This window comes from Pipistrellus kuhlii, unplaced genomic scaffold (genome assembly GCF_014108245.1).
Source record: "Pipistrellus kuhlii isolate mPipKuh1 unplaced genomic scaffold, mPipKuh1.p scaffold_m20_p_52, whole genome shotgun sequence".
Lineage (NCBI taxonomy): Eukaryota > Metazoa > Chordata > Mammalia > Chiroptera > Vespertilionidae > Pipistrellus > Pipistrellus kuhlii.
Window position 1 is genome coordinate 114,403 of NW_023425554.1, and position 26,437 is coordinate 140,839.

Genomic DNA, 26,437 nt, shown 5'->3' on the forward strand with positions numbered 1-26,437 from the left:
GCACTTGTTTTCTTTTTTAAAAATTGAATTTATTGAATGGCATTGGTTCACAAAACCATAAGATTTCAAGTGTACAATTCAATAAGACATCATCTTGCACCCATTGCCCCAAGCAAAGCTGCTCTCTATACCCATTTTCTCCCTTTTGTCCACTTTCACCCACCTCTCCCCCCTGCCCCTTTTCTTCTGGATATCCACCATATTGTTGTTTGTGTCTTTGTGTTACATATATATGTCTTTCTTGCTTAATCCCTTCACATTCTTTCAACTAGTACCCCCACCCTGCCATCTAACAGCTGTCAGTCTGTTCCATGTATTCATGCCTCTGTTTCTATTTTGCTCATTAATTTATTTTATTAGATTCCATATATAAGTGAGATTATGGTATTTGTCTTTCTCTGGCTGACTTATTTCACTTAGCAAGGCCCATCCATGCTGTGGCAAAAAGTAAGATTTCCATCTTTTTTTTTTTATGGCCAAGTAATATTCCATTGTGTAAATGTACCACTGCTTTTTTATCCAATCATCTACTGATGGGTACTTGGGGTGTTTCTAGATCTTGGCTATTGTAAATGCTGCTGCAATGAACATAAGAGTGCATGTATTCTGATGAATTAGTGTTTTGGGTTTCTTAGGATAGATCCCCAGAAGTGGGATTGCTGGGTCAAATGGACCTCGGTTTTTGCGTTCTTGAGGGAAATATTTCAATCAAGAGACAAAGTGTAGAAAATCAAGCAAGGATTTATTGACTGCAGCAAAAACATTCTTAGGACCGTGAAATAAGGAAGGCCACAGAAGAAGCAACAGGAGAACTGAGGCTGGGCTGCTTTGGCTCACTGGGAAGTCAAAGAAAGGGGGCCTTAGAGACAAGTTCAGGTTAGCCAGGGACAAGATGCTGCCACCCATTGCTCCCTTGGTTGCAAGTCTCATGAGGTCCCTTAGAGGCTAGTGGATACGTGCCTGTGGGGGGAGGAGAGGAGCAGGGGAAGGGAATGACACAGGCTTGCTCCCTGGAGGGAGAACGCACTGGGACTTTCATTTTCAGGGGTTTCAAAGGCTGGGTGTTTAAGAGAGTTCTTAGGAGTGGATCAATAGAAGATTCATGAATTTTATGCTGATATACCAAAATGAGCTTTATTTTCTTAATTTGTCTGTCTTTGGGTGTGGTTGGCAAATGGCACTTAATTGGATTTCTACTATTTGTCTCCTTGAATAGGGCGATTTAATCTACCAACACTGGTTGGGGAGAAGTGCAAACCATTTATTCTTAAGTGCCTTTAGTTTAAGAAAGATAGGATTTACTAGGTGGCTGCAAACTGCTGTTTAACTGTCTGTCTTGGTGTCCCTATTCCACTTCTCCTAGAATTTTCCTAGTTGCCTATTATATCATTATCCAAACTACATAACAAATGCATATTAATTTATTCATTTTTTCCTGAAATTTAATAAGAGTTTATTTGAGCCAAACTAACAAAATATGCCAGAGAGCAAGATCTCAAATGCTTTGGAGAATAACAATTTTGTAAATACATATTTTTTAAAAATTAATTTTTTTCAATTAGTTGACATACATTATATTAGTTTCTGATGTACAACATAGTGATTATACATTTCTCACTATGTTGTACATCTGACTACATAGTTATTATAATATTATTGACAATATTGCCATACTTCACATCCCCATGACTATTTTATAATTACCAATTTGCTCTTCTTATAATTCCTTCTCCTTAACGAATACATAATTTTAAGGAGGAAGAGTCAGATTTCCTATCTATTGTCTTGAACAGTTTTTCATATCTTATTTTGGAGAGAAAGGCAAGTTGTAGAATAAATAAGATACAGTTATGGGCCTCGTAATGATGGGGATGCATTCTGAGAAATACATCAGAGGTGACATCATAGAGTGCACTTTAACAACCTACATGGTATAGCCTACTACACATCTTGGCTATATGATGTAGACTATTGCTCTGTAGAGGAGAAAACATAATTTCCTCTCTGCTGGGTTCTTGACAAGATATCTCTGTATTAGAAGATTAACAAGAGAAAAAGAAACAAAAGTTTAATAACATGTATACTTCCTAAATACATGGGATAGACTGTAAAACTGAATAACTCACCAAAATGGTTAAAGTCACCACCTTAAATACCACCCTTAACTAAAGACAAAACAAGATATTGGGGGTGGGAGGAGTCAGTTATGGGAGGTTACCAGGAAAAGCATAATTAACAGATTTTAAATCTTTTTTTTTTTTTTTTTTTTTAGTTGTAATAGAAAGGACTTTATTTTTAAGGAAAATTCATTCAGCCACTGATTATAGAGTCATTTCTCAGTACTCCTTATCTTCCTACGTAAGAATCTGAAATACAACATGATTAGGATAATGCAAAAATAAGAATCGCTGGTTCATCACCTAGGGAACAAAACACACTTAATTGCTTGACACTTTATTGAACGCAAAGCAAGATTAGGTGTCTTTGCCTTCCTGGTAGAGCTGAAGCAGGAGCCCAGAGAGGGGAAGACGGCACAGTTTTCCTTTGTGGGGAGATGTGCGCCCCCTGTCATCTCATCTTGTTGTCGAAACACTAACCCATGTTCTTTCGGTTGCCATAGCCCCTAGGATGGGTGTCCTTCCAGTCATCCCACTCCCGAGCTCGGTGGAGTGTTTGCTCATCATCCTCTTCCTCCCTTTGTTCTTGATCTTCTTCTTGTTGAGCTGCTCGTTTGGCCTCTGATGTTGTTCTGGCTATTCCCTGGTCTGGTAAAGTTCCCAGCTTCCGATGCTGCTCATACCAGTCATTCACTGTCATGGTTGCCAGACTTGGATAACCAGCTCCAAATACTTTGGCTTGGGCTGCATCCCGAGTGAGAATGAAGGGTTTCATTGGAGGCCTGGACGGGCGAGATGAGTGAGAAGTTGATGCCTCTTTTGAAGAGTCTTTTCCTCTCAGGATATTTATCTCCTGGTCAATGCTCTCAATCTCTTCTAAGCAGATACCAATCCACCTTCGAAGGTGAAGGAGGTAATATTCACGAACATGCTCATCATCTGCTTTACCACTTTCCACAGCAGATTTCATTTCTGACAACCTATGCTCCATCTCCTTCTTCTGCTTGTATCTCTCTATTTTAGCCTGTCTTTGAGATGCCATAGCAACGAGGCTAGGATGGGCCATGGAGGAACTTGCTGTGTTATTTTCAGCTGAGTTGTTCTTGGTTTTGGGCAACTCAAACTCTGCCACGTGATAGTGCTGGCACTGAGATAAGTAGTTTAAAAAGTGTTCGCGAGCCCATTGCAAATGATCTAAGCGCTTGCTGGAGTTGCCTTGTTTCATGGCGAAGGCTCCTTGAAATGCTGGCACCATCAGGTACTTCAGGTCGGTGGAAGCAATCTCTTCCAAATCTTCATTTCGGCTGAACAAGTCGAGCTGCGCTAACATTTCGGCGGCCTGCTTAAGGTGCTGGAGTCCTTTCGAGACCTTCTCTTGGACTTCCCGGGAGCCGGTGGGCTCAGACGCTACTTCCACTTCGTCCAGAAGCCGCCGGCTGATATCAAACAGCTCGGGTAGCCGTGGCAACAGTAACTCGTCGTCTTCTTCGGCCGCGGCCATCTTGAGGGAGGGAGAAACACGGAAGACCCAGATTTTAAATCTTTGTTTTCTGCATTGATAAGAGTTTCCTGAGATAAGGAGGGAGACACCCTTACAAACGGAGGTTTCCCTTACTAGTGTAAATGTCTCTTACAATGAGTAACTCCTACTTGGTTTTCAGAGACATTATTTTTGTATCACAAATTCTTTCCCCTACAGCTACAAACCCGCACAGCATGTTACTGTACTGAACACTGTAGGCAATCTATAACAATAAAAGGGTAATATGCTAATTAGACCAGTCGTCCTTCAAGGCATCATACTGGATATTCTTCTGGACGAAGCTGGGGTTGGAGCAAAGTCTAGGTCCTGGGTGCCAGAAGAAAGCTGGTGCTGGCAGCCGGGGGAAGGAAGGCCTACTCTTGCACTGGGCCTCTAGTAGTAACATAAAATAGTATTTGAGTAATGCATTGCGCTAAAACATGAAGCCAGCTAGTAAGTCACAAGGGATAGGGATTTTCCAGCTCCATTAAAATGTGAAGGAACCACCGTAGTATATGAAGTCATTAGGTGACTGAAACATCTTTATGCAGCTCATGACTATATTTGATGCTATCTTTAAGATAAATTATTGAGCCTGAAAAGTAAATCTTACTTAAGACATATTTTTTTGCAGGAGCCAAAGGAGTAAGGTAGAACCCAGAGTTGGTGAGAGGAAAGTTAAACATTTGATCATTCACTTGGCCAGAGAGGCCCCGCCCACCAAGCCCAGGTCCCGCCTCCCTTTCCCCCCTCCCCCCCCTCCTCCCTCCCCCTCCCCCCTCCCCCAGCCCATTGGATGTAAACCCTGTCCCAGTCTTGCCCGTTTCCCCAACTCCACCCTCCGGTCCCTCTGACCCAACCCCATAGCCTAACCTCCCTCCCTCAGGCAATTCAACTAGAATGTGTCCTCTCCTCCGAGGTTGGACATATAAGGAGCTAACCTCGCAGCCGCTGTCAGAACCTCCTCCGGCCCTGAGAACTGAGGCCCCGGCTACTTCCGCTCCCGGGGGCTCAAGACCGGAAGCGGAAGTGCTCAGGGGCGGCGGCAGCGGCGTCAAGCAGCTCGGCCGGGCTTCCGCGGGTCCTGTGGTTGGCGTGTCTCTTCCGGTTTTCGCTGGTGCGGTCTGGCCGCCGCGAAGGGCGGGGAGGGCCCCGAGGGGCCCGGGCTGAGGCGCTTCCGCCCCGTGGTTGCTTCGGGGCCGGGATGGATTGAGGACAGTTCAGACTCGCAGCCGCGTCCCCAGCTTGTCCGGCCGGGGACCTCGTCCTCAGGTAACCCCTTCCGGCAGACGGGACTCATTCGTCTGCCAAGAGGAAAATCGCGAGATCCAGCCAGGTCCTGCAGCTCAGGAACGGTGACACCGGCCAGCCCCAGTGCGCTGGGCTCCCCGGGTCTATAGGGCCTTACCCTATCGCCCTTATGCGATAACGGTGCATAAGCAATTCCCATTTTATTTAATGTGACATTTCTTTTTAAATTATATTTTATTGATTTTTTTTTTTATAGCGAGGAAGGGAGAGGGGATAGAGAATAACACCGATCAGCTGCCTCTTGCACACCCCCTACTGGTACATGCAACCAAGGTACATGCCCTTGACCGGAATAGAACCCGGGACCCTTCAGTCCACAGCCTATACTCTATCCACTGAGCCAAACCGGTTAGGGCTAATGTGACATAGCTCGGCAATGGGAAAGTTTGGTCTAAGTCTACATGTACAAATTGGTTTGAATAACTTGTCGAGTACATTTTAAAAAATGGAATGCATCCTTTATCACGGGATGAGCTAGATGACGATTTTGTGTGTGTGTGTGTGTGTGTGACTGACGATTTACAGTTCTTAAATTTAGGACCTGTTTACTTAGCTTTTGTTGCCTTTCCCTTTCATATCTCTTCTTTAAAAAAATTTAAATATATTTTTATTGATTTCAGAGGAAGGGAGAGGGGGAGAGAGAGAGAGAGAGAGTGTGAGAAAAGAAACATCAGTGATGAAAGAATCATTTATCGCTGACTCCTGCATGTCCCACACTTGGGATGGAGCCTGAAACCTGGGCATGTGCCCTGACTGGGAATCGAACCATGACCTCCTGGTTCATGGGTTGATGCTCAACCAATGAGCCACCCCGGCTGGGCTTTTATTTTTTTATTTTTATTTTTTTATTTATTTAAAATATATTTTATTGATATTTTACAGAGAGGAAGGGAGAGAGATAGAGAGCTAGAAACGTCGATGAGAGAGAGTCATCGACCAGCTGCCTCCTGCACCACCCCCACTGGGGATGTGCCCGCAACCAAGGTACATGCCCTTGACCGGAATCGAACCCGGGACCTTTCAGTCCGCTGACCGACGCTCTACCACTGAGCCAAACCGGTTTTGGCCCTGCTGGGCTTTTAATTTGTTACTTTGTGAATACCTTATCAGTTTGTGTTTTTTTTTTCTTTTCCCTGTGAGGTGAGGATGTCTTAAGAAAAATTATTTCTGTTATGTCACAAATCTTATCAAGGAAAAGTAAGCAATTCATTTCTCTTTACTTTGGCTCAGTTACCCCAAACCTGCAAGTACCACAAAGCTTCAAAACACCCGGGACTCCAGGAAAAAGATGACATAGTTTTGTTAGTAATGACAATTGAGATTGAGTTGGCCATAAAATGGGATGTCTTCTTTTAAATTTTTATTTTAAATAATAGGTTTAAAGTTCACACTACTGGGAAATGAGGGAAATAAAAAAGTCCGGAGGAAAACTAAACATCAGATTCCAATTTAATGAGTGCGGTGTTTGTTTTCAGAAAGAATACATGTCTCACCTTGCCTTTTTAGGAAGAATCAACATTCCTTAAAGACATCTGAAGTCTCTTGTGGATCGTATTATATGAACAGTCATTAAAAAACCCCAAAACTTTAGTTTGAGAGTATTACAGATGTCTCCCTTTATTACCCCATAGCTCCCCTCCACCTGGTTTCCACCACCCCAGGCCTTCACCTCCATACCATCTATGTTCATAGGTAAGATCTTTGGTTAATCTCTTCTTGCCCTCCTCCTTCCCTCTGAGGTTCGTCAGCCTGTTCCATACTTCCATGCCTCTGAGTCTATTTTATTCACCAGTTTATTTTGTTCATTAGATTTCCTGTTCGTTTATTTTGATTTTTAGATTCAGTTGTTATATGTATTTGTTGCCCGAACAGGCATTATAAGTCATTTTCATGGTGCTATAGTTTTGTGTGTGCCTGTGTGTGCAGGCAGGGGCACTGCACGGAGGAACCTGTGCAGATTTGGAATACTGGTCAGCTGTAGGACACTGGCATAAGTGCCTGCCACGTGACCACAGAGATGTGGTATGGGCTTGGTGGTGTTTACTGTTCACTAGGTTCCCCAGGATAACAGAGCGGCATCTGATGCATTGACTTAATTTTTTTCCATGATCAGGGTCTCGTGCGGGTCTCATTGACTTTGGCCTAGGGCAGTGGTCGGCAAACTGCGGCTCGAGAGTCACATGCGGCTCTTTGGCCCCTTGAGTTTTTAGCAGAGGCCAGCTTAGGAGGACCCTAAGTAAGTTAATAACAATGTACCTACCTATATAGTTTAAGTTTAAAAAATCTGGCTCTCAAAAGAAATTTCAATTGTTGTACTATTAATATTATATTTGGCTCTGTTGACTAATGAGTTTGCCGACCACTGGCCTAGGGCTTGAGGGCTTAGAGAACCTCAGCCCCAGAGAGAGGTGTGTTGGTGGTTTGGGCCTTGGGTTCAGTGACCATTTTGCTGCCTTTGTACTCATTCATCGTCTTGAGCTGAAGTCCATGTGGCAGCTGGGAGGCTGGTTGGGAAGCATTTGTTTTCTTCTGCAAGCCCTCGGCCAGCACGTGTGTCTTTCTGCCTGAGCAGGGCACCACCATGCAAACCCGGGCTTGCCCCCAGGTGGGGCCAAGAGAAGAGCTGAGGGCAGCACCCCGAGGCAGATTTTGTGCTGTGGGTGTGGGTCAGTGCCAGGGGATGCAGAGATCAATCTATTACGAGGTTGGTGCCTGGAAAGTATCAGTCTTAGAGCATTTTAAAGGCCCTCTATTTTTAGGGGAAATAGGCCATTTGGTATGAGGCTTCTCAGGTAAGTTGCTTGAGCTTTTTTCTGTTTTCAACATTTTAGCTTTTTGGTTTCAGAAAAAGATATGTTCCATTTTTTTTTTTTTTAGAAAATTTTTTTTTGCATCACAAACTACAAGATGCAATCCTTTAAACTGCGCATTTTTTTTAAAAGTATATTTACAAAATTGTGTTATCGCCACTACTGTACTCCAGAACATTCCCATCATCTCAAAATGAAACCTTTATGCCCCCTCCCTCCAGCCCTTGGCAACCATTGATCTGCTTTCTATTTATATGGATTTGCCTGTTCTGGACATTTCATGTAAATAATCGTATAACATGTGACCTTTGGTATGTCATCTTTTACTCAGTATAACATTTTTGAGATTCATCCAGGTATCATTCTTTCCCTTGTATGGATGGACCCCGTTTTGTTTATGTGTAACAAACATCAGGTATTGATGGGTTGTTTATACTTTTTGGCAATGTGAATATGTTGTTGTGAACATTCATGTACAAGATTTCATGTGGACATGTCTTTAGTTTTCTTGAGTATATACTTGGGAATGAAGTTGCTGGGTTATATGGTAACCCTATGTTTAACCTTTTTTTTTTTTTTTTTAAACACACATTTTATTGATTTTTTACAGAGAGGAAGGGAGAGGGATAGAGAGTTAGAAACATCAATGAGGCAGAAACATCTATCAGCTGCCTCCTGCTCACGCCCTACTGGGGATGTGCCGCAACCAAGGCACATGCCCTTGACTGGAATCGAACCTGGGACCCTCCCAGTCCACAGGCTGACACTCTATCCACTGAGCCAAACCGGTGAGGGCCCTATGTTTCACTTTTTGAGGAACTATTAAACTGTTGTCTAAGAACAGGTGCACCATTCTATGTTCCCACTAGCGGTGGATGAAGGTTTTGATTTCTCCACATCTTTACTCACATTGATTATCCAGTTCCTCTTTAAGTTAAACATTTCTATATGTGTTGTCTAATTGCTTCTTGTTTGTCTGATAACATTCTTTTTGGCAACGTCAGTCTCATTCTCCATGGAATCTTTTGCTCGGAAAAATAGCTTCTCATTTTCTCCTTGTTCCTGTCGCTTCCAAATTCTGTACAGAGCTCTACTCACTTTGCTCACTGATGCCTTCTTTCCTTTCAGCACCTCCCCAAGTTTAGGGTCCATATTAAAAAAAACCCACAAAACACATTTTTTTCTGTGTCAATTTCGCACCACTACTTCTTTCTGAACGAAGTCTCTCTCTCTGTCTCTCTGTCTGTCTGTCTGTCTCTCTCTCTCTCTCTCTCTCTTTTTTTTTTTTTTTTTTTACAATTCATTTTAGATTGGGAATCTCCACCTAAAGCCAAAGAGTCTACTCCTATGCAGGATATTTTGGAGGAAAATTCATCTCATGATTTGCAAATGGTAAGAGTTGTGACAGGTGATCCTTTGTTCCCTCTCCTTGGAGAAGTTGATGGACATGTGGGTAGGAAATGCACCCCGGGGCCAGGGCACTTCCTCAGGAGCGTCCCCCACAGTGTTGGAGAGGATGCTGTGACTATGACCGTTCACACAGTCAATGACTCATTAAAGTGGGCGAACATCCACCTGTTGCTCAAGACTCTTTCTTCATAGTCAGTTCCTCCAAGTAAACATTTCCATCAGTGTGAGTCAGACATTGTGTCAGATGTGATTTATCTGCAACCGTCAAGAGAGACAGGCTGTCTGTTCGGGCAGCCCCAAGACAGTCATGAATGCGAGAGAGCCTGGTGATGGAGCCTGCAGTGTCTTCGGAGACCTCAACCCGTGTGAACAAGGAGCACCTCCTCCAATGCTGAACACGTGCTTCTGTTGGGAGCGTCCCCGGGTGTGGCGCAGGTGCTGGGGAGCTTTTCATCATCATTCGCCCCTTGTCAGGAGCGGACTTTGCTGGAGAGAAGACACCTGAGGATTTAGCTGTGGTGGGAAAGCCTTCTGGAGGAACCATACCTGGACATGAACAAGGGACCCCACAGGAGAGAGGGCCATACTGGTTATAAGGAGCGTGGGAAAGTTGTCAGGGATCCCTCCCTGCTTAGGAGACAAGTTGAGACCCCAACCTGCAAAGAAGCCCTTTTCAAAGTGGAGAAGAACCTTCAGAACCAGCTTGTACATTCCAGTGTATGAGAAGATACACATGGAGCCCCTCTGTCCCCATTTTGGCTCTGAGTTCCTGCTTTCTCAAACTGCAGGAGCTTCCGAAATTTGGGTTCCCAATTGTTGGGAATTTTGAAGGTTAGGGTTTAAGTAGAGGGACACACAAAGCCCAGCTTCAACCCTGGACTGGGCCTACTTGTCCCAGAGTCAGTGAGACCTCTGGGTTCCCTCAATCTGCACACCTTTCCCTCTGTTATGGATGATGTTGACCTCTGTGCATCATAGATGCTGGCCCAGGGAATAGGGTGGTGTGGTCTGGGTTGTAGAGACCTCTGTCCTAATCCTGCGCCCTAAGCATGGGGAGCCTCACCCTGCATAGCCTGGTTTGGGCTGCGGGGCTGCCAAAACCCTTACCCTGCACAGCTTGCAACCGACCCCAGGGCAGCTGAGACCCCCCTCCTCCTCAGGTCCTCGATGTCCCTGTCTTACATTCTTTTTTTTTTTTTAAAATATATTTTATTGATTTTTTTTTTACAGAGCGGAAGGGAGAGAGAGAGAGTTAGAGACATCGATGAGAGTCATCGATCAGCTGCCTATTGCACGCCCCCTATTGGGGATGTGCCCGCAACCAATGTACATGCCCTTGACCGGAATCGAACCCGGGACCCTTCAGTCCACAGACCGACGCTCTATCCATTGAGCCAAACCTGTTTCGGCCCTGTCTTATATTCTTGTTTAGGAGGATGTCTTCCAGTAGCTGTTTGGAAAAGGGCATGTGCTATTTGAGAACTTGAGATCTGCAAATGTGTTATTGGAGCTGCCGGATTGCAGGGGCCTCATCTGCCGTGATCGGTGCAGTAACCCTTTACAGAGCATTCTGTGCGTCACAGAGCTCTCGATGTTTGCTGAATGTAGAATGAACAGATATGTGCTGCTGACGGCATCTCCAGGCCCTCACCGTGTCCATGTTTTGACTGGCAGGTGGACTGTGGGAGGAGGAAGGATGCCACGATGGACAGGTCCTCTGTGGTTTCTGTGGCTCTTTCCTCTCAGCATGGGGCTCCAGCACCTCCCACAGAACTCCAGTCCGGCTCAGTAGTGAGCACTGAGTGTGGGAGAGGAGGGGTCTCCTGCTGCATCTGAGCCCAGGAAGTAGGCAATCACAGGATGTTCTGAGTGGGCAGCGGAGATCCACTTCCAGACACATGTAGAGAAGGTGAGCAGTTCACCTCAAAGACATATCAGCCACAAGTGGTCAAGTTGGATTTGGAGCGGGGAGTAGAATCCGGGCTTAACTCCTTAGACAACCATCTCAAGAGGCAGGAGAGAGAGAGGGAATAGGGTAGGTCAGAGCCTTTATTGGGGTTTCCACAGGGCAGGATAACAGGATTGGTGAGCTTGAATAATTCTGGGGGACCTGGTTGTCTGGCACCTGGTGTGGGTGATTTAGGATGGGGGAGTATTGGTTTGAAAAAGAAGTGGCCAGGTAGGTGATTCTGGGTGGCATGGGAGACGTAAACAACGGGCTGGTAATTTGGCCCTATGATTGGTGGATGCCAAATATACAAACACAAAATCTAAGAAAACACAGACCATGGTTTATACTCAGAATTAAGAGCTTCCAACCTTTCTGTGGTCAGACATCCTGTAGTGCCTCTGAGGGCTTGTGGCCTCACCTCCAGACAGGCCCCCCCAAACCAGAAGGGGTCAGGTCCGTCTCCCTTGGAGACGCTTGGTGGGCGCTGGTGCCTTCAGTCGAGTAAAAGAGTTATCCGGTCCGAAACTGCCAGACCAATCTCTGACTTCACTCTTCCTAAACCAACGGTATCCGAGGCCAAGGAAAGCCTCATCTGTCTCTGTCCTGATCAGCATTCTCCACTTCTTTTCTTAGGGGCCGGGGCTTGATTTGAGGATGCAGATCCGACCCATGATGGGAGAGAGGGGGATACTTTCACCTCCAGAGGACCGGCCAGCGCTCTGGGAGTCGCCTCGGCCTCCTGGTCACACGGTAAGCTTGGGAGGGGGCTTGCTGTGGGGGCCTCAGCCAGTAAGGCCAGGGTTCAGGATTTCTGTAAATGAGGAGGCCAGAGAGGAAGAAGGCACCTACGGCCTGCTGTTGGAAACACAAACTGGAGGCCCTGGCTTAGCTTCTAGTGAGAATTGAACAGGCCCCAGCATTTCTGCATGGATGCAAACCTCGAAGGTGGCAGGTGGCAGGGATTAGCGCTCTGACCTTGCCTTGTCTGGCCCAGCCTTTTTTCCTCCCAATCTCTCCACCCTCACAAACACCAGGAAACCTATAGGAATGAGCGGGTCCTGTGATCTAAGGGCTGGATTAGGAGTGTCCAGGCTGATGACTGAAAGTATCAGAAAGGGACACTTCCCTGTGGAGAAGAGGCCTCCCACCTGCCCCTGCCCATCACCTGCCCTCAGAGACCTGTGCAGTTACTTCCCATCCACCACCAAGTCCTGTGAGCTTTTCCTCCAAGCTGTAACCTACTTTTGGCTGCTTCTCCTGTTCCCCCTGCTACCATCCTTCCTGGAGTCACCGGGAACTGCTTCTCACAGACTCCTGCTTCCACTGTCCCACTCTGGGCATAGAGGCCAGCAGCATCCCTTAGAAGTGCAGGCCAGGTTAGACCATTCAAATCCTTTCTCCCAACAGGGCTTCCTTCCTAACGCCCCTCATTTTCATGGGTTCATGCCACACCCTCCCTCCACCCCTCAACCTGCTGGCACCCGCTGCTAGCTTTGCTCCAGCGTTTCCCCCCATCTGGAGGCTGCTCAGAGGAGGCCTCCTCCGTTGGGGCCCCTTCTCTCTGTCCTTCTTGGAGTTGCAGTTCTAACACAGTGATTAGCCTTGTCTTGCAAATTGGGTAAATCTGGGCAGGTAATCAGGGCATGTTCTCATCTATACTAATAATAGAGAAATATGCAAATTATCCATTACAGCGTCACATCACGACCGGATCAGCAGGCTGTGTCTCCACCCTCTGCTCAGGCCGTTATCAGGCCTGGGGTAGGATAGGATACGATAGTAGGGAATAAGAAAGGAGTGAGAGAGGAAGGTGGGCCTGTATGCAGACAGACTGAGAGGAGAAGCAAATATAGAAAGGGAATAAGAAAAAGACACAGGAATGGAGAAGTCCATTGGCCAGGAGGCACCCACGGGTCCCAGACGGAGTGGTGGACAGTTTGAGACTCTCTGGACAGAGGCATTCCTGCTTCGTGTTAGCAGCAGCAGCACCTGGGCTGCATGGGCCTCAGCCACCCTCACCGGGCTGGGCTGGGCAGGGAATGGGAGCAGGACAGCAGTGGGGAGGCCGGGGGAAGCGGGGGTGGCGAACACCTGGCTGGGCTGAGCCCTGGGCTGGGGGTTAATGTGCATATCTCCTTCACCCCCAATGGAAGCTTTAAGAAGGGAGGGAGGGAGAGAAGAACTTTATCAAGGAGTCAGTTGAGAGCAGAGTTAAAGAAGGAAAGAGGATGTATGAGTGAACTGTAGGAGCTATTATGAAAATCAAGTATAGTTGTGTACTGGGGACAGATTTTAAAAGTAGGAGTCAGAAAAGAAAAAAGATAAATGATAGTGAATAATTAGGCAGGTAGATAGATAGATATTAAAACAGTGGAAATAAGTAGAGAAGAATGTATGGGAAAGGTAGGATGAGAGAAAAAGAGGGAGGGAAGAAAAGTTTTAAAGGGCAGCTGGTAGAGTTTAAAAGGAGAACGGGAAGAAGAAATGGGGGAGGGAGCAAAGCAGGTCCGAGGGAGGAAAAGAAGAAAAAAAATTAAGGTGGGAAGGAAGGAAAAAGGGAGGGAGGACAGGGGTAAAGATAAAGAAAAGAAGGAATGTTGGGAGGGAGGGAGGGTAAGAGAAAGATGGGAAGAAGGATGATGGAAGAAAAGTAGGAAATAAGGAGGAAAGAAAGTTTATAAATGATGAGTAATTAGGAAAAAGTGTTGCATAAAGGAGAGAAAAATTGTGTGAGAGGGAGAAGCCAATAAGGAAGTCAAATACAGTTGTATGTGAAGGGGATAAGATTAAAAAAAAAAAAGTTAATAGGGGCAACCAGGCTGGCAGGGGAGGGTAGTTAGGGGGATCAGGCAGGCAGGTAGAGTGGTTAGGGCAGGCAGGCAGGTGAGGGATTAGGAGCCAGAAGTCCCAGATTGAGAGAGGGCTCCCAGATTGGAGAGGGTGCAGGTCGGGCTGAGGGACACCCCCCACTGCACGAATCTTGTGCACCAGGCCTCTAGCATCATATGTTCTCCAAATCAGTACCAGTCATGAGAATTCAGTGAGTGAGCAGGTGTGAGTGGTTCCCTTCCATCACCATGTGTCTCTGATCTATGCCTGTCACTCCATCCAGGGACTGAAGGCAGCTGTGCAGATTCAGGGGGTGGCCATGCTGGAGCCTGCACTGGGCGTTCCTGATCCCTGGGCGATCAAGGGTTCTGGTGAGTAAGTCCCTGTGGAATCGCAGTCCGAGGGCCTGGCTGTCCTGTGAAAACTTGCATCTCCAGCCTTCATTTCCTCTGATGGCAGGCAGAATACTTAAGGGCCTCTCTCATTATCTATGTGTTCAAGGGGAAAGACATCTCACAGCTCTCAGGTTTTTTGTTTTTTTTTTTGGTTTCAGATCTTTCTGTTTTGAAAGAGCAGGCCCTAGTGTCAACAACAAAAGTGCTCTTTAACCAAAGGAGCTATTGTAATAAAACAATTGATATAGCCACTGAGCATTGTCCTCTATGTCAAAAGGTTGCAGGTTCGATCCCCAGTCTGGACATCTATGGGAAGCAACCAAATGTTTCTGTCTCTCTTAAATATATCCTCAGGTGAGGTAAGATAATTGATATTAAAAAGTTGATATATTAAAAAAAAAAAAAAAAAAAAAAAAAAAAAAAAAAAAAAAAAAAGAGCAGGCCCCACTCAGTTGTGGTAAAAGGCCAGACATCTCTTTAGGAGAGATTACATTCTTTACCACACAATTATGCAAAAGACACATTTCCTGAGATTGGGGAAAAAAATTCTGGAGAACAGAAAGTATCTTAACTTTAATTATAAGCACTGGATTACATCATAATTAGTATATCAAGCAGTTTGGCCAGATATTTTGCTGTTTGGAAAGAGGATTTCAGGCCTAGGAACAGCTTCAGTAAAACTACTTACCTCAGAGCCTGGTCCGCCCAGGGACCCATGGAAGACTGTAGAAGGGGCAGAGAGAAGTGGAGAGAGTGAATGGGCTCCAGATCATTTAGGGCCTGGAAGCGTGGGAACAGAACTCTGGCTCATGCCCTAAGCTCTGTCTTAGCGCACTAGTTAAGTATATAATTTTACCTATATGTTCCCCAAAATTCTAGTTTAGCACTTCTTAGTTGGGATTCAGCAATCTGTAGTTTAACAACTCCACCAGGTGATTCTCATCATGAGAGAAGTTTGGGAAACACTGTAAGGCTACTGAGAGGAGGGGCGGGTGCATTTAGGTGAGTGGTACCGTGCATCTGTGGCTCTAACAGAACTCACAGCACCTGGATGATGATGGGCTTCAGGGAAGATGTGAGTGATGGATGCAGGCAGTTAGGAATGGAATGATGGCGACCTAGATTGGGGCAAGTGTCCCTAAGACCACTCTCAGGTTTGGTGACTTACTAGAAGGTCTCATAGGGGACAGCATAGTTTATGGTTTATCACAGGGAAAGGATACAAAGGAAAAGGTGCATGGAATGAAGTCTGGAGGGAACCAGGTACAAGCTTCCAGGCTCGTCTCCCAGCAGAATTACATGGGAAGCACTTAATATCCTGCAATGAGCTGGGACAACTCGTTCGCAGTGTTGTCTGCCAGGGAGGCTCATTAGAGTTTTTACTAGTGGCTGGCATGTAGGCACCCTCTGCCCAGAACATATCTACATAGAAGGGAAGCAAGCATTCAGCACAAACTGTACTGTACAAACTGTTTAAGCAGAGTTAACTCCTCATACCAGTTAGAGTGGTGGGAACCCTCTTGAAATCCAAATTTCCAGACCCCAGCCAAGGTCCAACCTTGACATCAGGCCTTGCTAAGAAGCACCATCGAGCCTGCTGTGTTAACTTTTATCTGCACAGTAGGTAAGCATGGAACATTCATTCTAAGACACATAGGAGGTCAAGTTGAGACAATTTGATGAGTAGTATATACATTCATTTACCAGATGATCCAGAGCATTTATGTGCCAGATGCTGTGCGGGGGACAGGGTTGTGGCATCTAAGTCAAGAGGGAGTGACATTTAAGTGGATCCAGGAGGGAGAAAGGTATGATATGGCATTAGCCACAGTGAGGACAGGGTTAGGAGGAAAGGAAGTGGGTGGGTGGAGTTGGGGAGAGATGGGTGCTTCAAGTAGAGATGTCACTACTGATTTATTTTGGGGGGGGGTTAGTTTTTGGGGTCTGTAGAGTGTCAGAGAGGGGAGAGATTTCACATCTGAGGCAGGAATGTCACTTCCTGAGATTGAGAACACTGGAAGAGGAATAGTCTTTTAAAAAAAATATATATCTTATTGATTTTTTGTACAGAGAGGAAGGGAGAGAGATAGAGAGTTAGAAACATCGATGAGAGAGAATCATCGATCAGCTGCCTCTTGCACACCAGTAGGGGATGTGCCCGCAACCAAGGTACATGCCCTTGACCGGAATTGAACTCTGGACCCTTCAGTCCCCAAGCCGATGCTCTATCCATTGAGCCAAACCAGTTTTGGCAGGAATAGCCTTTGAGAAGAAGGTGGTGAGCACATTTTGTGTGTGTGTGTGTGTGTGTGTGTGTGTGTGTGTGTGGTGTGTGTGTGTGCACATGCAGGGGGAATGAAACAATAAATTTATATCTCATATATCTAAAGGCACAGAAATCAAGATGTCCACAGGGTGATACTTCCTATGAAATTTGGAGGGGAGGGTTCTTTTTTGTCTCTCCCTAGCTTCTGCTGGTTGTTGGCATCCTTGGTATTCCTTGGCTTATAGATGCCTCAATCCAATCTCTGCCTGCATTGTCATATGGTCTTCTCCCCTCATGTGTCCCTGTTTCTGTGTCTCTTTTCCTCTTATAAAGACACCAGTTATTGGACTAAGGGCTCACTCTGCTCCACTGTAATTTCATTCGACTAATTACATCTGCAAAAACGCAGTTTTCAAATAAAATCACATTCTGTTCGAAGCCGGTTTGGCTCAGTGGTAGAGCATTGGTCTGCGGACTGAAAGGTCCCAGGTTCGATTCCAGTCAAGGGCATGTACCTTGGTTGCGGGCACATCCCCGGTGGGGGGTGTGCAAGAGGCAGCTGGTCGATGTTTCTCTCTCATCGATCGACGTTTCTAACTCTCTATCTCTCTCCCTTCCTCTCTGTAAAAAATCAATAAAATATATTAAAAAAAAAAATCACATCCTGAGGTACTGGGAGTTAGAACTTCCTCTTTTATTTGGGAACATAATCCAACCCATACAGTCTGCCCTCTGGCTCCCACAAATTAGTGTCTCCAATTTTTACCCATTCCAGCAGTCTCAAATTTCATCTAAATCTCATCAACTGAAAAAAAGGCCCAAATTTTATCATGTAAATCATCCAAATCAGATATGGGTGGGATTTAGGGTGTGATCCAGCTTGGGCAGACTTCTCTCCATCCGCGAACCTGTGAAACCAGAAAGGAGATCTCTGCTTTCCGAATACGATAACGAGGCCTGCTCAGACATTTCCATTCCTAGCGGGAGAGAAAAAAAGGGATTGCGAGTCCCACACAAGTTCACAACCCAGCAGGGGAAGATCAAGGCCTGAGAATAATCCTTGTTCCTTAGAGCTGCCTGCTTGGGTGACAGCCCTGCTTTCTAGCTCATTCTGGATATTCCATTCTTGTTCGCCCAGATAGGGAAGTAGAGAGATTGGAGCCGTTGGTTGGGTGTCTGGTCTGGAATTCAGATTGAGTCAGCATTGTCAAGTAGAGTTGGCCAAGTAGAGGGGCAGGTTGCCAGCTGAGGCAGAGAGTACTGAGGGAGATGAGAAGAGGAAGGTCTACAATATGGGGATGCTAGCCAGAGGCAAGATGGAGGAGGAGCTTATACAAAAAACTGGGAAGGAGGCAGGGAGTGTGGGTACGGTGCATGTCCCTATGAGTATGTGCATGGGTGTGTATACACATGTGATCACTAACAATCAGGGTGGGCAGCCCCTGGTCTTGTGAATATGCTCACTGGGCCTCACAGCCTTCCCCTTCTCCTCTAGCTCTGCTTGCTCAGGACCCTGTGTGGCTGCAGGAGAAAAGCACAGAGGAAGAGGATGTGGTTCCTGGCGTGCTGTCTACCTGTGTACAGGTAAGTAAGAAGTGCACCTTGCTCTTTCATGCTTTACCCCCTCCTTCTCATTACCTGGAGCTTTCTGACCCTAAAGGGCTGGCTTCCAGGCATCTAGGCATGGGGCTTCTCTCAGTGGGTGGGGGATGGCCCTGGCAATGAACACAGCCCCTCAGTCAGACCTTCCCCAGGTTGTTAAGTGCCGTGTTCTGCTGAGCATCAGGAGGGAAAATAAAGCAAGGATGTGAGCTGTCCTTGTCTCCTAACCGTCATGATCTCCTGGAGCAAATATTTCTCTCTTGCCTTTTTCTTGCCTGCCACATGCTTGGGGACTGAAGGGGAATAAAGCTGCAAGGGCTTCCTGGCTAATTGTCAATAGCTAAGTCCTGTCATGAAGTTGAGGTCCTTTGGCACTGTGCCTCTGGGTGCTATCCCTCAGGAAGGGAAGAGGAGAGAGAGGATTCTAGTTTTGAGGCCTAAGCCAAAGGTCAGATTCTGAGGTACCTCAGAGCCCCATCTGAAAATCCTCCACACAGTGTCTCTGTTCCCAGGCTTGCCAACTCCCCACCATCCTCTTAAGTGTTGGCAGAAGTGGCCCCTGACTGAGCCTGAATGGGTGTGCATTTTAGGAACCAGTCACCTTTGCAGATGTGACTGTGCTCTTCACCCCAGAAGAATGGATGTTTCTAGATTCTGCACAGAGAAGCCTGTATAGAGACGTGATGCTAGAGAACTTCAAGAACCTGGCCTCTGTGGGTAAGGCTGCTCTCATCACTTCATCCATACGCTCATGCAGCAAGAATGGGTTCCTGGAACTGTGCTGGTTTGGAAACTGAGAGATGAAAAGACAGACAAGGCCAGGCTGAGGGAGCCCACCAGTGCAGGAATCCATACTTTGGGCTTCTAGTATGCATATAAGACCTTTGGTTAATCTCTTCCCTCCCCCCCACCTCCCTCCTTCCCACTAAGGTTTATCAGTCTGTCCCATGTTTCCATGCCTGTGGTTTCCGCTCCTGTGTTGAGCATCTGCCTCCTGGTGGTCAGTGCACATCATAGCTACTGGACGGTCGGACGGTTGCTTAGGCTTTTATATATATATAGATAGTCTAAGAGTCTCTCCATTGAAATGAAGATCTATCTGCTGCTTCTGGGATTTTCAAATATGTACATCCCTGAGCTAGGCCCTAGGTTTTGGGGACTGGAATGTCCCAGTGTCCTTGGGAATCCAGCGAAGGAGCTTGTTCCTTAGTGAAAGCTCTGCTGTGCCCATCAGCATTTAGGCATGCTCATTTCACTGCTCCTGTCTTCAGCGCTCCTAATGACTTCAGAATATCAGCCAAGGTTTCATGGCAGGCGTTGTCTGCCCACACTGTCTGTCTTTCCCCACGAGCAGGAGATCAACTATGCAAACTCAATACCTTTTCCTACGTGGAGCGAAGAGAAGAGCTGTGGATCACTGACAGAGGGATGGTCCCAGGAGTCCGAACAGGTGAGTGCCAGATACATCAGGGGAGCATTATGGTAAGATGAATGCTCAATTTGGAATGTGTCAGTAGGGGCCATACTTTCAATGCCTTTGACAGAGAAGGCTATTAATTGAGCTCTCTTAGTGAGTTTTTTCCTTTTATTATCTTAAATACAGTACTCTGGTTTCATAGAATGATGTAGCCCTCCTTCACATTTAGCATTTTCACGTGTGTATTTCATCCAGTTCCTCCCTGCTGTAGATTGTTAATACCACAGAATACTTCCTTAGTAAATTACCTACCATTTCTATTCTTTGTCTCTGTGATTTCATCTTGATTCTAGTTTCCTTCTCTGAACATTTAATTTCTCCCTCTTTCCTTTAATTCGTTTCAGAACCTCAACCTCAACCCCAAGAATCAGTTCTTAACCAAGATACTTTTGTGAAGATTGCATCCATTGGCCTAGAAAGGGTAAGGTACACAATAGTTATTCTTGGTCCTTTGCAATAAGAAGTCTGGAGTTGCTGCTGGTTAGAAAAACAGCACATGAGGCTAGAGAGAGATTTAAGGCAAGGGGTGCTCACCCAGGAGAAAGCAATTTCTTGGTAGAGAGTCTGAATGTCATGATGAAGTGGGAGAAAACTTGAAATATAGGTTAAGACGCATCTTCCTAGAATTTCCACAACTAACCATGTACTTAAATGGGACACAGGCATGGTGCATTTAAAACTTACTATAGCCTATATCTAAGAAACCTCATGAAAGTAATGAAAATGATGTGGTATTACATCCACTTGATAGAACGTAGAGTAAGAAATAATTCAGACACATGAAAATGGTAAAAGTTTCAGCTATAGCAATGTCTTGACTTTACACACAATTTACTTGAGGGAGAATGTCGATGATTATAATGAAATATTTGGTCTTCATGTTTTCCTCAATGGACAGGAGCAACCTCTGCATGGAGAAAAACTCTATAATGAACTTGGGGAACCCTTTAACAGTATCAAACAACTTTTTCAGTGTGAGAGAATTTATGCTGGAGGCCACCCCTATGAATGCCCAGAGAGTGGGAAATCCTTCTTACAGACCACTCACCTAATAGTGCATGAGAAGACCCATAGTGAACACAGTGGAGATAAAACCTATGCATGTAACAAATGTGAAAAATCCTTCAGATACAGCTCTGACCTCACCAGGCACGAGAAGACTCATGCCTCAGAGAAGTACTTTGAATGTCAAGAATGTAGGCACTCCTTCAAGTACTCCTCGAACCTGCGACGCCACATGAGGACACACACAGGAGAGAAACCTTTTGAATGTAGTCAGTGTGGGAAAACCTTCACAAGGAACTTTAACCTGATTTTGCACCAGAGAAACCACACAGGTGAAAAGCCCTATGAATGTAAGGACTGTGGGAAAGCTTTCAATCAGCCATCTTCTCTGAGGAGCCATATGAGAACTCACACTGGAGAGAAGCCCTTTGAATGCAGTCAGTGTGGGAAAGCTTTCAGGGAACATTCGTCACTGAAGACTCATTTGCGAACTCACACCAGAGAGAAACCATATGAGTGTAACCAGTGTGGAAAGCCCTTCCGGACAAGCACCCATCTGAATGTTCACAAGAGGATCCACACGGGGGAGAAACTTTATGAGTGTACTACTTGTGGTCAGGTGTTGAGTCGTCTCTCAACCCTCAAGAGTCACATGCGAACCCACACTGGAGAGAAGCCCTATGCATGCCAGGAGTGTGGGCGAGCCTTTAGTGAGCCCTCATCCCTCAGGAAACATGCAAGGACCCATACCGGCAAGAAGCCCTATGTCTGTCAGGAATGCGGGCGAGCCTTTGGTCAGTCTTCACACCTTATTGTACACATGAGAACACACACTGCAGGAAAACCCTATGAATGTAATCAGTGTGAGAAAGCGTTCAGGCATAGCTCTTCACTTACTATTCATAAAAGGATTCATACCAGGAGAGAAAATGGTAGGAATGGCAACCTGCCTTTATCAGTGTCTCACTCATTTGGTAGGCCCCTTGCTAATTAACTTCCAATTTGTAAAAATATAAACATTTGGGCCTATAATAATCTTTTATAGTACTTGTTTAGCTTCATAACATGTTTTGATGTCTAATTTAATTTTTGTTTAATTCTAAATATTATTTTAGTTTCCTTAATTAAATCTTTGACACATTACTTACTTGTAATTAGATTTTTAAATAACTATGCATGATTATGTTTTTGTAGAGGTATAATTATTTGTAATGGAATGCATAAATCTTACGAGTTAGATGAGTTGGACAGATGTATATATACATGTAACCAACACTCCATTCAAGATATAGAACATGTCTGTCATTCTGGAAAGTTCCTGCATATATCTGGGTGTTTCTTAGTTGCTTTTTTGTTGTTGGTTTCTAATTTAATTACACTGAGAAGACTGTGTGGTCTTTGGGTTACTGAATCTTAGGTATTTGTTGAGATTTCTTTTTGGTCTAGTGTGGCATATCCTAATAGTTGGCTCCCAAAATTGCCCTTTCTTCTTTACAATAGAACCTAAGTTTTTTGTTCACATTGGTAATGTGCACTATTAAAAAATCTCCATCTCTCAGTCCTTGCAGTTAGAGAAGGCCACATCGCCCAGTTTGGGTTAGTATGAGAAGTCGCTGAGTGACTCCTGGGAATGAGGTTGGAAATGAGTGGTTTAATTTAGCCAGGTCCCTCTACCTGCCTTTTGCACAAGCAGACATGGTGTCCAGTGCTGGAGGAGCCGTCTGACCACGAGAATAAAAGCTATGGGCTAAAGAGAGTGGCCAGAAGTTACAAACATTCTGGTTCCACAGTTGGTATCTTTATGTGTCTGCCTCAGCCCAAATCTATTTATTTCTGAATTTCTTGTTAGATGCACTTCTTACTAGTATGTGACATAGGCTTTTTTGAGGAGGGAGGTGGAGAGGGGAAGGTAGAGATGGGCTTATTACAGTTGAATACAATTTCTAACAGATGCACCTAATATATGGTCAGTTTTTATAAGTGCTTCATGGGTGGTTGAAATCAAGGTGTTCTACATAAGTCTACTAAATCAAGTCTATTATTTGTGTTTCAAAATCTGCACATTTATAATAAACTAGAGGCCTGATGCATGAAGATTCCCCTGGCTGCTGGTGCCACCTTTGCTCCGCCTTGGAGCCGCCTTTTTGCCTTTGCTCCGGCCTGTTGTCACCTTTCCACCTTCCACGCTGCACAGAGGTCCTCAGTGGCTGGGGTGATGTGGAACACCTGTGTCATCGCCATGATGATGATACAAGCATCCTGCCCCTGCCACTCGGTGCCTGTGTATGCAAATTAACCTGCCATCTTTATTGAGTTAATTTGCATATTCCTGATTGGCTGGTGGGTGTTGCAAAGGTACAATTTGCATCTTTCTCTTTTATTAGTGTAGATACTAGAGGCCTGGTGCATGAAATTTATGCACAGGGGTGTGTGTCCCACAACCCAGCCTGCACCCTCTCCAATTTGGGACCCTTCCAGGGATGTCTGACTGCCCATTTAGGCCCAATCCTGACATTCCAATTTGTAATCCAGAAGTATTGGCTCCCAACTACTCGCCTGTCTGCCTGCCTGATTTCCCCTAACTGCTTTTGCCTGCCAGCCTGATCACCTCCTACCCACTTCTCTGCCAGCCTGATCAATGCCTAACTGTTACCCTGCTGGCCCAATTGCCCCTAACTTCCTTCCCTTGCCAGCCTGGCCATCCCTAACTGTCCTCCCCTGCAAGCCTGGTCACTCCCAACTGCCCTCTCCTGCTGGCCTGGTCACCTCTAACTACGCTCCCCTGCAGGCCTGGTCGCCCCTAAATGCTCTCCCCTGCTGGCCTGATCGCTCCCAGTTGCCCTTCCCTGCAGGCCTTGTCCCTTCCCTGCATGCCCGGTCACCCCTAACTGCCTTCCCCTGCCAGCTCAGTCACCCTTAAATGCTCTCCCCTGATGGCTGGTTGCTCCCAACTGCTTTGCCATTGCAGTCCTGGTTGCCCCCAACTGCCCTCCCCTGCAGGCCTGGTCCCCCCTACCTACCCTCCCCTACAAGGCCTGAGTCACCTCCTTCCTCTCCAGCTGTCCTCCCCTGCAGGCCTGGTTGCCCCTAACTGCCCTCCCTTTCAGGCCTGGTCCCTCCCAACTGCCCTCCCCTGCTGGCCTGATTGCCCACAATTGTCCTCCCCTGCTGGTCATCTTGTGTTCACATGGGCGGCCATCTTGTGTGTTGGAGTGCTGGTCAATTTGCATATTACCTCTTTATTATATAGGATTGGTCTCTTGTCTTAATTATATAGTTCAGGCAGCTATAACAAATACTATAGGCTGGGTGGCTTACTAGTATAAACAACAGAAATTTATTTCTCACAGTTCTGGAGCCTGGAAGTCTAAGATCAAGGACTGGCAAATTTGACGTCTGCTTCCTGGTTCACAGATGGCCAGCTTCTCTTTCTGTACTCACATGACAGAAGGCCGAGGGGGCTTCTAGTGTCCCTTTTATAAGGGCACTAATCACATTCAAGAGGATCTACTCCCATAATCTAATCATCCCCCAAAGGCCCCATCTCCAGCTTCCATCACACTGGGGAAGGCATTAACATATGAGTGTTGGTGGACATAAACATTTGGTCCATAGCAGTTTCTGATCTATCATTTACTAAAAGATAATTTATTTTTTATTTAAAAAAATATATTTTATTGATTTTTTACTGAGTGGAAGGGAGAGAGATAGAGAGCTAGAAACGTCGATGAGAGAGAAACATCGACCAGCTGCCTTCTGCACACCCCCCCACTGGGGATGTGCCTGCAACCAATGTACATGCCCTTGACAGGAATCGAACCCGGGACCTTTCAATCCGCAGACCGACGCTCTACTGCTGAGCCAAACTGGTTTCGGCTAAAAGAGATAAATTTAACCCCCCCGCCATGATTGTGGATTGCTGAATAAATCTTATAATTCTATCATGTTTTAATTTATATATTTTGAAACAAACTTTTGATAATTTTTTTTCTAGTATCTGCAAAGTGTTTCATTTTTTTAATTAAAAATATTGTTGGAAATATTACATATTGTATTTTTCAGTGTATAAGACGCCCCCATGTATAAGACACCCCCCACTTTTCCAACCCCAAATTAAGAAATCAATATTTTAAAATATTTTGCTGGTTTTCCTGTTACAGCCTTTTTTTTTTTTTTTTTTTTTTTTCCATCTTAAAGAGTTTTTCTTCCTGTTTTCTCCATTGTCTGACAATACACTTAGTGGGAGGAGGTCCAAATTGTCTCTCTGCAGCTCTGTTTCCAGGCTTTTTTTGCATAGCTGATTACATTCAGTTTGAATTTTGCAGAGTAAGACAATCACTTACTGGTATTTATCTTTTTATTTTTTGACATCTTTATGGGCTCCGAACGCTCTGGTCCCCATTGCATCTGCACACTCTCTACCTCCTCCTCTAATTAGAGCATCAGTTGACCTCAGTAACAATAAAGCTTGTGATTGGAGGAAGCCTGTTCAATAAGGTATGGGCAACTACGTACTGTGCAGCTCCCTCCTTGGCTGACTTCTGTGTATAAGACAGCCCTTTTAGTCTAATGATTCTGGAAAAACATAGTGTCTTTTACATGGGAAAATATGGCATATCCCCTGTTTCCCCCCATTGACCCCTTCTGGCCCTTCCCCACCACCCACCCCAGGCCTTCACTACCCTATTATCTGTGTCCATGGGTAATGCATATATGCATACAAGTTCTTTGGTTGATCTATTCCCACCTACCCACCCCTGTCTTCCCTCTGAGATTCTACAGTCTGTTCCATGCTTCCATGTCTCTGGATCTATTTTGTTAGTTTATGTTGTTAATTAGATTCCACATATGAGTGAGATCATGAGATACTTGTCTTTCTCTGACTGGCTTATTTCACTTAGCATGATACTCTCCAGGTTACTCCATGCTGCATAGTATTCCATGTTGTAAAGGTACTACAGCTTTGTAGTCCACTTGTCTACTGATGGGCACTTGGGCTGTTTCCAGATTTTAGCTGTTGTAAATGTGCTGCTATGAACATAGGGATGCATACTTTCTTTCTGATTAATGTTTCGTGTTTCTTAGAATATTCAGTGGAAACTTGGTTCTCAAACCTAAGGCTGTTTGAGAAGTGATTTGTTCGAAAACCGAATCATTTTTTTCCCCCATTAGAAATAATGTAAATTGAATTAATATGTTCCAGACACCCAAATGATTCCCTGTTTTAAACTTTCTTCTTTTTAAAAAAATATATTTTATTGATTTTACACAGAGAGGAATTGAGAGGGATAGAGAGTTAGAAACGTCGATGAGAGAGATACATCAACCAGCTGCCTCTTGCACCCCCCCCACTGGGGATGTGCCCACAACCAAGGTCCATGCCCTTGCCCGGAATCGAACCCGGGATCCTTCAGTCCGCAGGCTGACGCTCTATCCACTGAGCCAAACCGGTTTCGGCTAAACTTTCTTATACATAGGACATGTCTAGTGTACTATTTAATCTATAAATAAACACTTATTTTCTTAAATTTATCAAACCACACCCTACTAGCCTCAAAGGAATTTTTCATATATCACTGCTTCTGAAATCTATCACTGGCTAGTTACTTTTCCTTTATCCAGTAAACAACAGTTTTTCTACCTATTCAATTGCCTGTGATTGTTGTTTTGTCAATACTTTTACACCCTTAACAACATTAGCACTCTTTTTCTTTTATTTTTTAACAGCACTCTTGATGGCCT

At 45.3% G+C, this 26,437-nt stretch overlaps 2 protein-coding genes across 2 annotated transcripts; one reads left to right on the plus strand and one right to left on the minus strand.

Annotated features, from left to right (window-relative positions):
- Positions 1-2,441: 2,441 nt before the first annotated feature.
- On the minus strand, positions 2,442-4,650 carry LOC118706540 (immunoglobulin-binding protein 1). Its single transcript, XM_036415903.2, has 2 exons — positions 4,581-4,650; positions 2,442-3,618 (listed from the first exon to the last, which is right to left on the minus strand). Exon 2 carries the CDS (start codon positions 3,616-3,618, stop codon positions 2,593-2,595), a length of 1,026 nt encoding a protein of 341 aa, XP_036271796.1. The 5' UTR covers positions 4,581-4,650; the 3' UTR covers positions 2,442-2,592.
- A 7-nt stretch (positions 4,651-4,657) lies between these two features.
- ZNF333 (zinc finger protein 333) lies at positions 4,658-22,724 on the plus strand. Its single transcript, XM_045573553.1, has 9 exons — positions 4,658-4,911; positions 9,070-9,152; positions 11,755-11,871; positions 14,234-14,321; positions 18,107-18,195; positions 18,804-18,930; positions 19,568-19,663; positions 20,035-20,111; positions 20,589-22,724. The coding sequence occupies exons 2-9, from the start codon at positions 9,108-9,110 to the stop codon at positions 21,687-21,689; spliced, it is 1,740 nt and encodes a 579-aa protein (XP_045429509.1). The 5' UTR covers positions 4,658-4,911; positions 9,070-9,107; the 3' UTR covers positions 21,690-22,724.
- The last annotated feature ends 3,713 nt before the right edge of the window (positions 22,725-26,437 follow it).

Coding starts and splice junctions, on each gene's coding strand:
- ZNF333 (XM_045573553.1), top strand. CDS start 9,108: ATGCAGGATATTTTGGAGGAAAATTCATCTCATGATTTGCAAATG. Junction 18,196..18,803: donor TGCTGTCTACCTGTGTACAG/GTAAGTAAGAAG, acceptor TGTGCATTTTAG/GAACCAGTCACCTTTGCAGA. Junction 18,931..19,567: donor CAAGAACCTGGCCTCTGTGG/GTAAGGCTGCTC, acceptor CCCCACGAGCAG/GAGATCAACTATGCAAACTC.
- LOC118706540 (XM_036415903.2), bottom strand. CDS start 3,618: ATGGCCGCGGCCGAAGAAGACGACGAGTTACTGTTGCCACGGCTACCC.